Source organism: Colletotrichum acutatum (genome assembly GCF_030867785.1).
Source record: "Colletotrichum acutatum strain CBS 112980 chromosome Unknown BDZ83scaffold_35, whole genome shotgun sequence".
NCBI classification, from domain to species: Eukaryota; Fungi; Ascomycota; class Sordariomycetes; order Glomerellales; family Glomerellaceae; genus Colletotrichum; species Colletotrichum acutatum.
In genome coordinates, this window is record NW_026849029.1 from 43737 (window position 1) to 56019 (window position 12283).

The window sequence follows — 12283 nt, forward strand, 5'->3', positions numbered from 1 at the left end:
TTTACCCTTTGTTTGTTTTGTGTGTTTCTCTTCATCTCATTGCGCTGTCTGGGAGATACAGGCACCATGAATCCCGAATCTCTTTTCCTTGCGGGCTTATTGGTCAAACCCTTTCCTACTCTATGACTTACCTTCTAATGTACATGTTGATGTTTACGGGTTTGATGGAAAGCTTGTGGGGGTTAAGAAACGGTGGCGAGGCTGACGACCGATGGAGGAACGAGGAACAACTCGAGCTCGCGTCAGCTTTCACATGGCACGAGACAGTATGCAACTATCAATTGGCAAAGATGCTTTGGGCTTAGCCACAATGGCTGGAAACGCCATATCACGGAGCAGTTGGCCAAGTGCATCCTGATGCCGCTGGTGCTTATGTGGCAACCGCAGCAGTAATAGAGACTATATTTTACGACCTACATTGGTGTTCGCTACGTTTTGGATGGGTGAGAATATCAGTCGGCTTGTAAGGACTAACGCAACGAAGCGAACTCGTTGAGAAAAGAAGATGATGGCAGATGGACCCCGCGTCATCCGAACCTGACGCTATGGCCTCTTGAACACATCATGTGGCGAGAGGCTTGCATCTGCGGGTTGTTTTAGCGCGCAGAAGAGCCTAGCAAGGCCATGGCTAGTTTTTTTCTGCTGGAGAACGATGCTGCAGCAAAGCAGATCGCTAGAACATGTCACCATGCGTTCTCGACTGTCCACTCGAAACTCGCTTGTACCTGTGCGGTATAGCGTCATGCCAGACGATCGGTCGTACACTACCGTGTTCCCCGTGAGTCCGTTGAATACCCGGAGCCGCCGCCGTTCAGGTTTCGATGCCCTGGACGGCGTGCCGCGTCCGTCTCTTTTGCCGGAGCTGTTGTGTGGCGGTGGGAAGCTCGAGCCAATCGCGGAAACGGCGGGACCACCTCCCCTTTCCTGTGCGGCATGTGCGGCGTGCACATTCCAACCCAGGGGACGGCGCTAGTGGGCTGATTCGTCGGCCGCAGTGAGAGGGACCTGTGGACGTCATTGTGAGAAGGAGCTCCAGCTACCGGTCGCCCGTTTGCCGAGCCAGAGCCGGGACCTGAAGCTTGGAGCTACGGTTTTTTCCAACCGTCACTTTCCCACAACCACCACTCTGTGTCATTGTGCCAATTGCCGACTTGCTGTTTTCAATTAACACAAGCACACATTTCCAAATATGGCAGCAAGCTTGCGCACAAACACCGCGACGACGGCGCTTCGGCCGCTGACCTCGGCGCTGCGACCGGCTGCGGGCCGACAGGCCGCGGCGCAGTACCTCCCCCGTGTTGCGCGACGATACAAGTCCGGTCCGTATGGGTATACCCAGGCCAAGGCGCTCGTGTTCTCCAAGGAGGGCGAGCCCAGCGATGTTTTACAGTACGTAGTCGGCCTTCTTACCCACCGTTCAAACGAATAAAGACAAAAACTAACGCTTGCGAAAACAGACTACACACACACTCCATCTCCCCCTCGATCCCCTCCTCCGCCGTCCTCCTCCGCGCCCTCGCGGCTCCCATCAACCCGGCCGACATCAACACCATCCAGGGCACGTACGGCGCCAAACCCCCCTTTACGCAACTCATCGGCACCCCCGAACCCTCTGCGATTCCCGGAAACGAGGGCGTCTTCGAGGTCGTGTCGGTTGGATCCAAGGATTCCGGGCTGAGCAAGGGCGACTGGGTGATTCCCAACGCCAGCTCGTTCGGGACGTGGCGCACGCATGCTGTTGCTGAGGCGAAGGATGTGATGAAGGTTAGCAAGGAAGGGTTGACGCCTACGCAGGTTGCGACGGTCAGCGTGAACCCCTGCACGGCGTACCGGATTTTGAGAACGTATGGACCGGGGGAGATTCGTGCGGGCGCGGATGGTGGTATGAAGGCTCTTGATCCGGGGAGTGGCGGGTGGTTTATTCAGAATGGTGCGAATAGCGGTGTCGGACGCGCGGCGGTGCAACTAGGGAAGTTGTGGGGGTTGAGAAGTATCAACGTCATCCGGGAGCGGGAGACGCCCGAGGAGACGGAGGCGTTGAAGGAGGAATTGACGGGGTTGGGCGCCACCGTCGTGGTGACGGAGAAGGAGTTTCTGGCGAGGGAGTGGCGCGATCGGCTTGCGGAGCTGACGAGGGGCGGGAGGGAGCAGGTCGGGCTCGGGCTGAACTGCGTGGGCGGGAAATCCGCGACAGCGGTGGCAAGGAGTTTGGGGGAGAGCGGGACGATGGTTTCGTATGGTGGGATGGCGAGGCAGCCCGTCATGTTGCCTACGGGGTTGTTGATCTTCAAGGATATCAGGTTCGTCGGGTTCTGGTTGAGTAAGTGGAACGAGAGGGACCCCACGGGAAGAAAGTTTGCGATTGAGGATGTCTTGGGGATGATTAGAGAGGGTAGGTTTAGGGATGTGCCTGTTGAGGAGGTTCCTTGGAGCTGGGGTACTGAGGAGGGGGTTTTGCAGAGTGCCGTTCAGGGGACGCTTGGTGGGTTTAGGAAGGGCAAGGGGGTTTTCGTTTTTGGGGAGACGTGAGAGGTCATGTGTAGCTGCTGAAGGATGAGGTTGTGTTTATAGAGGCGGGTGTGGTGGTGTAGGATATGGGACAGAGACTGTAGATGCAGCCTGTATGACAGGTGGTGGTCTTCCGTCAGAGGTATATCATGCGAATAGTTAGCTTGAGACAAGACATGGCTCACGACCGGAGACGCTCAGTGAAGCACATCTGACGATCCACGCTCACAGCTCAAAGCCTTGAGTGTCGTTATCATTTCTTTAAATCTGGGACTTGAAATACGTGATGTTACTGGAATGGTGCAAGAGACGAAGGTATCTGTGCTTACAGCCAGTTTTCGCTCTTGGGCCTGCGGCTATAAACATCACTCTGTCGGTAGCGAACAAGACAGATGGTTTCCCTTGAAGTTTACAGCGCTTTGGTGCTCTGTCCTTCTTCCTGGTGACTTATACGACTGCTCTGGTTCAAGGAGACAGCCGAGCGCTCCTGGGAATATCTTCTGATGAGCAGAGCCCACATTGATATTTCTCTGTACAGTGTAACTCTTGATATCTAGACGGAAGGTATCATGCTCTATGAAAAATTGAACCTCACGTATGGAACTTGTGTCCCTTTGAACCTTTCACAGGGTCTGGGTGGTGTCAATGGATGTTCACGATATGATGTGATGTGCGAGTATATGAAATATCCAAACCAACTCTTCTCAGTACTTGCCGTCAGTCTAGGCGCGAAAGGGGGATCATCGTTGATGGAACTATACGCAGGAGACGGTGAAAAGGGCAGTAAAGACGACGAGACGATTTTCCATGCTCGGGAATATCTCAACTTGGGCTCTAGGTAATAATCTATACTTTGCAAGTTCCCTGGTCAAGATGTTGATTGTCCGCGTAACTAAAGAACAGCCTATTGGCACTTTCAAGCCACGACTAGTCAGATTCGACCCACAGTGGCCGACATCTGAATCAATACTTGGGCTAGTATCAGTAACTCTACTCCAGTAATGATTCCATCCCATCTGGCAATGTTTTGATTTCCGGGGTGGCGGGACGTAGATGTTTACTCCGAATGTAGAGGAACCACTTTTGCTTGAGCTTTTGCGGATGATGATGTTCTCATTGAAGATAAAGTGATGAAACTCGCGCATGTAGAAGTTTTTACGGAGAGCCCAGAAGCTTGAGGTAGACTCAGCTGCGTTAGTCAACCAAGTATCGTGTGGATTGTTTACTCGGTACAGCCGCGACACTTGAACATACAGAGAAAGGCTCTTCAGCTTCACGAAGTGGACAGATGCTTGGTTCCACGTAATTCCACAATACCAAGTACCCAGAGCTCTTATTCAAATACCTACTAGTACCTCTAGTGTGTTGGAATCAAGCAGGCTTCATCTGCAGTAATCTCATGCTTATGACGACTGTGGGTGGTAGTCCTGAAGTCCAACATTGATAGATGGTTACTTCGAAACTGCATCAAATGAGTATCGATGACGATTTTTCTTGTCCCAATCACTCGCTCGTTTCAGTGATATCAGACTGAGCAATCCTCAGGAGACCATCTTCGACCGGGAAACTCTCGTCTCCGGGGCCCAGAAACACTTTAAGATGCGGGCACCACTCCCGTCGTTAAGCCTGGCCCTCAGCTATGTATCATTGCTCATCCAATTACTCTTATTGCAAACAGCACACGACACCCAAGAGAAAGAGGCCTTTAGAATCACGATGCGGGCCAGAGCGGCGAAAGGACTACTGGCTATCGAGCAGAGTAGACGGAATGTACCAGCCAGGGGGACCAGGCCGGAACACTCCGCGACGATGACAGCAACTGAGCAGAGAGTGGGAAGTCTTCAATAGTTACGATAATGTGCCGTCGTGGAGGACTGATTGAAACCAGAAGCACGACGTGGGACGTAAGGAAAAGAGTTTGGGGAGCACTGGCAGCGAGTGATTAGAGTCGGCCAAGGATTATCGCAGCTGATTTGGCATTGATGCGAATCGGATGGGTCGTCTGCGCCATCTGAAAGTAGAACATGTTATCATCGACTGCTCTAAACGCAGAGGATTGCGAGCAGCGATCTTGATAGGAGCCATGGGAGGCAATGCGTTGAAGGATATTGTCGATTTAGCAATCGTCAGAGCCGTTTTCAACGCCAACATCACGCAGTATGTGACGCTCATTATGTGATACGAGAGATTCTCCGACAAGTCTGCAAACCAGCGTTTCGTCTGGCTTCAGTACCAAGGGGAAATTTTCCCCTGGAGAACTCTTGTCCTTGAAGACAGCCACAAACACAAGACCGCTTTGTATGATGAGCCACGAGAGATGTAGTCTGCAGCTGCACGAATCCAGCGAGCAGTACATCTAGCAGCCCAGTAAAGAGGTCATTCACTAACACGCTAACTAGATCTTGGCCCTCGTGAACATGGAAACGGGAGATTCGCCCAGGATCATCTACGACAACAGAGCAAACACGTCGTCCCTGATCAACATTCATCAATGGGAACTTCATCACGGGCATGGCGTTAAAGACGTTCGTCAAATCGCCCAGCGCGGGAGAAACGTCGGAAAGTAGCATCAAAACCGTGATAGAATTCTTTGCAACTCGAACGTTGTCAAGGCTCAGATAGTGTCCGAGTCGGCAAACAAGACTTTAGAGCTTCAACACCAAGTACCGGTTGTCACGATGTATAACCTGGCAAATCTACAGCTTTTCCTCGAAAGCAAAGTAGCAACTCATTTTCTTGTCTGCAGACTTTTCCCGAATTCTTCACCTTTTCTCTTCTTTCTCTTCTCAACCCAAACCATGGACCATCTCAACACACATTTCGCAAATAGTCGCCATACTCACCTTCCAAAACCCAGACGCGTCTCTCGACCCAGCCAGGGACCCAGTCAGACGCGTCGCTCTGCCCCGCCCAAAGAACCACGAACCGCGTCGTCCCCCATGTCATCGTCACCTCACCGCCGACCAGGCCTCAACCTCGCCCCAAGAATGGCCCCAGGACCCCTTTTTTCCATGTCTCCTCCCCTCCCAAGCACCCAAGCAAACTTCCTGCCCAGTGCCCACCTTACAGTTCCCTCCTACCTCCCCTGCCGCCTCTTCCCAATCCTTCCCCCCCGACTCCCGGGTCCCTGTTCACTTGTGCTTCTCCAGCTCGAGCTCTCTCCTCTCTCTAGCGCGGATTCTCTACCACTTCGTACGGAGGCATGGAGGGAGATATTCCCTCCAGTCCTTCCATTGACGTAGAGTAGCATCGACACACATCGAGGTGTCATTGTCAACCGCGTGCGCCGCCCTCTCCGCGCCGAAGAGGTCGCAGTCCTGGTTACCCGAACCGGGACTGTTCCACACATATGGCTTTCTGCCCATCAAGGGTTTCAATAGTGCTCCCTCTGCTATAGGTACCTACGTCCTATGGTTATAGGCTCGCCCCGAGTCTTCTCGAATAAGGTACCACTGGGTATTTACGAAGAACCCAAGCCCGTTTCCACTTCCAATGAATCCTTTCACAAGGTTTGGTGCCGGGTCATTCCCCAACGGATCCAACGGCGGGACGGTTCTCAAACCCCCAGGCCCTGGCGGCAGGTTGATAAAATAGCTTTATCCCGGAGACTTGCTTCATCGAGACAGCAGTCGGGATACTGGTGCATTCGTAGAGGAGAAAGGGCAAAAATGCGCCCCCACGTGGAGATTGGAGAAAGAGAGAGAGAGAGAGTGTGTGTGTGTGAGGAGAGTGCCCAGGCTATGCCAGGTTTACGGCAGCTTTTGCTTGCTTGCCCAACCTTGTCCCATGCTTTGGAGACCTCAATCCAGAACCGGCATGGATAGCCATGCCAAGGAAAAATACCACCCCGAAATTATTCCCTGAACGGCACCGGCGTCGAAACCTTGCATCTCCTCTCTCTCTCTCTCTCTTTCACGCGCCTTGGACCTGTCCGCATGGCCTATAAATATAGTGGAATGATGCCTGTCGCCGATACCACTGCATGATGCAGGGGGAAGTTGCAAAGGGGGAAGTATCCACGGGTTTGCTTTCCATCGCTCTCTCCATTCCTACTTTCTCATCCTTTCTAAACCTCATTCGGTAGGATAGCAAACGTGTCAAGGGGGGGGGGGGGGAGCCTGGAGCCTGCTGATGCTCTTCAACGGCGGAGAATGGCGGCGGGTTTGAGTGGTTGAGTTCCATCCGACCGGCTGGTGGGATTTTGCATGACCGGGGTGTTCTGGCCAGGAAGTCGGACGCGATTTTCTTTGAACTGTCTTTGCTACGCGCTTTCCCTGCTCAGATTGCGGATAACGTCAAGTTGAGGTCACGGAATTCACCGTTCTGTGTGCATTGAGGGGATGTGAGCAGTGCTAGTTGTGCAAGGCGGAGTGAAGCATAATCAATGAGGGCTTGATATGTTTGGACTTCCGCGACCAGGGTCTTGGTTTGATTCAGCCATGGACTTGTCAGTCGAGAGGATCTAAGTAATAGAGCATCTCGAGGGCCGTCCGTCTTCTTGTGAGGTATATGCTCTCAAGTCGTGCGCCTTACTATGAGTATCATTTAGACTCTCAGGCGTGTAGATGCAGCGTCTCTTCCATGTGAAATTTAGCTTCTGTCTTCTTCTCGGTTAATACTATGAGCCGCCTCACACCTTAACATCAGAGTTCCATAGCGAGGCCAGCAGTATGAGTAGTTGATATACAAAACAATGAAACACGGCCTCTTATTGATGCCGGCCTTCACGATACCAACTTTACTACTTTTTCTCGACATCTACGAGATAGGCAATCGCAATGCCAAAGAGCATACACCTCAACCATGTAATAATCCTTTCGTGTCCATCCCAACAGCTCTAAACGTGTTGGAACCGTGGTAAAGCACGTAGTGCGGTGAATCCCTTGGGCGAAGCCAAATATCTCGTCCGCTCCAACAAAACAACTCCGTAACTAACTTTACCGCCTGAAGTTCGTTGGTAATCCAAAGACCGGCCTAGACGCCGCGCGGCTGCGCCTTCGGGCGGTGAAGGTGAGTCTTGAGTCGTGATTCAATGGAGGCGGTGAGTCGGTTCCGTCCAAGATAACCGCCGCAACGTCCCGAAACCTACCTACTTACCCAAAAGCTTTCTGAGACATGCGAGCATGCCCGCGGAGACTAGAGTCGATATCCGCATGCTTGCCAACATGGCATTGCATGAACGATTAGGAAAACGGGGGACGGGACCCATATGGCCGCGTCCCTTTCGAGCTCCCGCGCGAGATGTTCAAAATAAGAAAGCAAATAGACCAACACCCCATAAACGGTCGAATTGTCTCAGACGGCTATTGTTGGCTTTGCCTGGAGGCAAGTTGTCACTCCGCCAACGTCCGTATCGCGTTATGTGAAGGACTGCACGCATGTGGCACTCGTAGAATATTGGTGAATGTCTGAAATACCTCGTGGAGGCCGTCTCGCAGACACAGTGTTGGCCGAGACATGTGCAAGATCCTCAGGGCAGTTGCCATGGTTTCAAGACGCTGACGTAGTCGTCGCGAGAGTAGGTATACTCACTGGAAACAGATGAAGACCGGTACACATTCATGGTGCCAGACCGCATCCCCGGTCATTCACCACATCCGAGGCTGGTTATATGACAGAGGGGTATTCACGTTTGCTTTCCAAAATATCCACCACATTTCAATATACGTAAGTTCTATCGATTACCACGTCCAAGTTGTCGACTGACGTCTGTCGAACAGAAAACGTCGGGAGCTTGACCAGGCTCGCTCTGACTGATAAATTGCTATCATGAGCGGTCGAGATATTCACATTTGGCCGATCTTTGGGAGATGTTGTGCGAATCAATTTGCCGTATGCTGACAAGTTGTTTCTCGATCATGCACTATGCGTTCGTCAGGGCCATAGAAGCGCAGGCAGATTCATGTTTAGACATGGTTTCTCAAGATATGCTTGACGTCACGAAGGCCTCGCTCTCAGGCATTTGGACAACGGCAAACAGGGGTGGCTGAAGACGAAGGCGTTCCGAAGAGATCTCGAGATACGCCTTTGCTTATGAGCCGATTATGGGCAACCGCTCGACACTCGATGTTTAGTCGAATGTAGCTTGAGCATTTAGTTCGAGAGCGCAGGAACAACTTGATGTGAAGTCAAATTTGAGTCGATTACATGGCTCAAATGGTTTGACAAACGTGACTTTGAACGAATGTCGTCAATTTTCAGGGTTGGCTCTAGAGTCTGGGAGCGGCGTGGCTTGCAAGGATTCGCGCGACCAATTCATGGAGGGACGAATGGTTCGGTACGAGGACTGCAGTCGTCTCTGAATGGCTGCAAAGAGACACGGAGGAGGGAGGGACAAGGGTAGATAGTCCTGGTTCGTCTCCTCCCCTGATTCCTGCGGTCCTGCACCTCCCTGGCTGTGCAGCGCAGCCTGGTGCCGACAAGTCGTGTACTGCCTGCAATGCGAGCGCACTGACATGCTGCACATCTCGAAGTTTCCGAATGTGCAGAAGCTCCACTGGGACGAAATGAGATTTAAAAGGACCATAAAAAGCCCCTGGTCTTCCTTTGCCGATAAAGGGCTCCACGCAGGGCACCATCAGATCCTGGCACACGCGTCAACCGGCACAAATCCTGTCCAGTGAGTTGGAGACGATATGGAGAGGTTGAGCAGGCCGACAGCATCGCCGCGAGCTGCTCCGCACCGTTGAGCCGAAGCGTGACGATACCGGATGAGGCAATACTTGCTAACCGGGCTGGCCGCCATTTATGGCGTTGACTGGTGGAACTCCCGCTGGGCTGGCAGCTAACGTGGCAGGAATGGCGTTGCAGAAAAACGTTGTGGTCGGTGACAGCTTTTGTCTATAATGTGAAGGGAACATCCATGTGTCTCTGGAATGCGCCAGTATCGGCGAGGTTATGCTAATAGCATACTCCGTACGGATAGATGGACTTGTCATCGAATACGTGCCGCGTCCAAGGGGGGGTGCAGTGCCTTTGGCGTGATTGGAGGGGCCGCCGGGCCCTGAGCATTGTTGCGCTTCTGTGGATCTTTGATGGTACTGTGACCTCTGTGGGTAGTAATCCGAACGCCCGCTCGCAACGCTAGTGGTATTCGCTCTTCCTGCAATGTTTCTTGCGACGGCGTTGCCGTGGTATGATGAGCAAGGAAATTGCCATTCCCGAGACGATGAGGGACAGAAGTCCGCTGCCCGACATTTCACCGCCGACATACTACGTAGACTGCGGTCAGCGTCAGATGCGGTCGTTGGCAGGAATGGACACATGAATGCCTCGAACGTGGAGATTGACGTTGAAAGAATGTTTAGACGTTGCCAAATGTTGCAGCATACCCGCAAGGCTCGAGTTGGCCCTTGGGATCCTGGGATTCCTAGGCCCGGATGCCCTGTGAGCGGGTACTTGACCAGGTAGCTCCTGGAGCTCAGGGTAGCTTAAGAACCACCAGGGTCATCATCCTCCCCAGCTGGTCGAGTTGGAGGTCGGTGAGCGTTCCTTCACGTTCTCCAGGCTGATGTTGACTTCATTCCCAAAACCTGGCTTAGCCGGGAGATCATCAAACTTGTCCGCGTCGTAATAACCACCGTATGCGTACCGATACCTAGTTTGTTTAAGCTCAATGTTCAGGAAACCCGTTCGCCTTGACAATGTCAAGTGAGACCCGTTTCGCTCAAGCTTCGCGGGGTCCGCCAGGCTTGCCAGGTTTCCTTGGGCTGTCAGCGACGTTGGAGAAGCCGGCCCTGGTCTAGCCTGGTGCTCCCTCTTCACCGTCCAAACGGGTAGCCCATGCCGGACGGCACCCCTTGGACGCCTACCCGCGGCAGCCACGCCCACTTCCCAGGCGTGCCAGTGCTGCCCACAGCTTGTCCCGCAACACCCCTGGCCAGTACCAACGGTCCCAGCCCAGAGACGCAGTGGCAAGACCGGTTTCGCGCCACTCGGTTGGGTTGAGAAGACGGCTGGGGCGCGAGTAGGGAACTCCCTGACCGACTGTTTAGCGAACACCAAGGCGGAGCCCAAGACATTGTGTGGCGCTGGAGGGAGAGAGACGAAGAAATTGCAGGTCAGGTACAGACGACTGAGCGTTCTTTGTACCAGCAACGACACCCCACTACAGTGACTTTTGGCAACGTTGGCGGTCCAAAGATGGACTTCATGATGCTAGGAATCGCTTCCACAATCGTGTCTCGGCAGTGGCTTGTTGTCGTGTCGAAGCGCTGGTGGACGGCTTGAAGGAAGAGCGTTATCGTTGTAAGGTATCCGTAATCTTAAGTGCAATTCCACCGTTCGCACAGTCTAGCTCCGACAAGGACCGCCACGGGTCGTTCCATAGACGGGATGCCAAATTCTCCGACATGGCCAGGCAATGTTGGATGTCAAAAGTGACCATCACAACAGGGTTGAGATGTCGAAGACTGCTTGTGCGACGCAGCTGTTGAGGATACAAGACACCTACAGCCGGGAGCGCAGGGCTGTTCATCCGTGTGTAAACCGCCGGGTGGGAGGGCTGTGTACCGTGTAGGTATATCCGTCGCCGGTGGAAAACTGTGACTTCGGATCTTCACCGTAAGTAGCGTCGTCAGTGAAGCGTATCCTGTCATCGAACGGCTCCAAGTGCGTGCTGTGTAGGGGGACCGAATCTGAGTGAGGTGTTACTACTCTATCACTCAGTGTCACGAATGGAAGGAAAGCTGCCTATGGACCTAAGGCATTATCTGAGGCTCACGCTAGATACATCATCTTACCTGCCTGATCCTCAGAGGGGAAGAGCGGACATGCCTTCCTCTCGAGGTAGGAAACGGGATCTGGAAGGAAGATGGCAAATGTTCTTTCCACCCGAAGACGTAGTCGTGATTTTGCGACGAGATGAAGTGGTAGGTACGCCTTCCATGCGAACATTGAATGCACCAGCCTCGTCAACAGCCACAACGGGGCTTGCTTGTCTTTAACCCGTCACCATCACCCAACTTCCAACTTAGCGTACAAAAAAAATCAAGCACGCCAGCGCCGCAGCCGTGATGCCATCAGATTCCCGCCGACTGCATTCCATTACAACCAGATGACATTGAGTCAAAGGTCAAGGCCCAACTGGATTGACCTTTGACAAACATCGAGCACGCAGGGACGTTGTCTGCATGCATATGCATCCTCCATACGAGCGCACCCTTCCCTACGAAGTATACACTACCTAGGCAGTATTCCGATCCCCACCTATTTCCACCAGCCCGCACATCGTCTGTATCTTGCCTGCTGCATCTGGTTTCAACAGTTCGTCCTTTTCGCTAAACTTCGATCGTCACATCACATTATGTTCGACGAAGCCAGATGGAGGTTGGGACGAGTCGACAACGTCGCTTCTGGTATTCAGAAACCAAAACAGCCCTGCATATGGTGGCTGTAGGCACTGCTGGGAAAAAGAAAGCTGACGGTTGGCCAGAGCCACAAGATTGAGCTCGGTTGCAATAAACCACCAATGGCGCATCGAGCCTGGCGAGGACCCAGCTCCGATGGTGTTTGACGTTGGGCTTCCGCCATCGACTTTAGAGGTGACGTCCGTCCCTTTCGCTTTCGCTCCCCTCTACGGACCCCGTCAGGATTCAGATGTCCATTTTGGAATACCCGGGAGACTTCCGCGGCGCGGCATCCGTCCGAACTTCCAATTCACTGCCATCAGACTCTTGTTCCATCTGCTACAAGTTTATGGGATACGAAGAGCGTCCAACTAAAGTCTTGCACTATTTTTGATGTCAAGGAACGAGATTTGTCCTCGGCATCCTTT

General features: G+C 52.9%; 1 protein-coding gene across 1 annotated transcript; it reads left to right on the plus strand.

The window, feature by feature from the left end:
• Window positions 1-1081: 1081 nt before the first annotated feature.
• On the plus strand, window positions 1082-2791 carry BDZ83DRAFT_270862 (zinc-binding dehydrogenase). Its single transcript, XM_060502055.1, has 2 exons — window positions 1082-1389; window positions 1458-2791. Exons 1-2 carry the CDS (start codon window positions 1190-1192, stop codon window positions 2527-2529), a joined length of 1272 nt encoding a protein of 423 aa, XP_060366121.1. The 5' UTR covers window positions 1082-1189; the 3' UTR covers window positions 2530-2791.
• Window positions 2792-12283: the final 9492 nt, after the last annotated feature.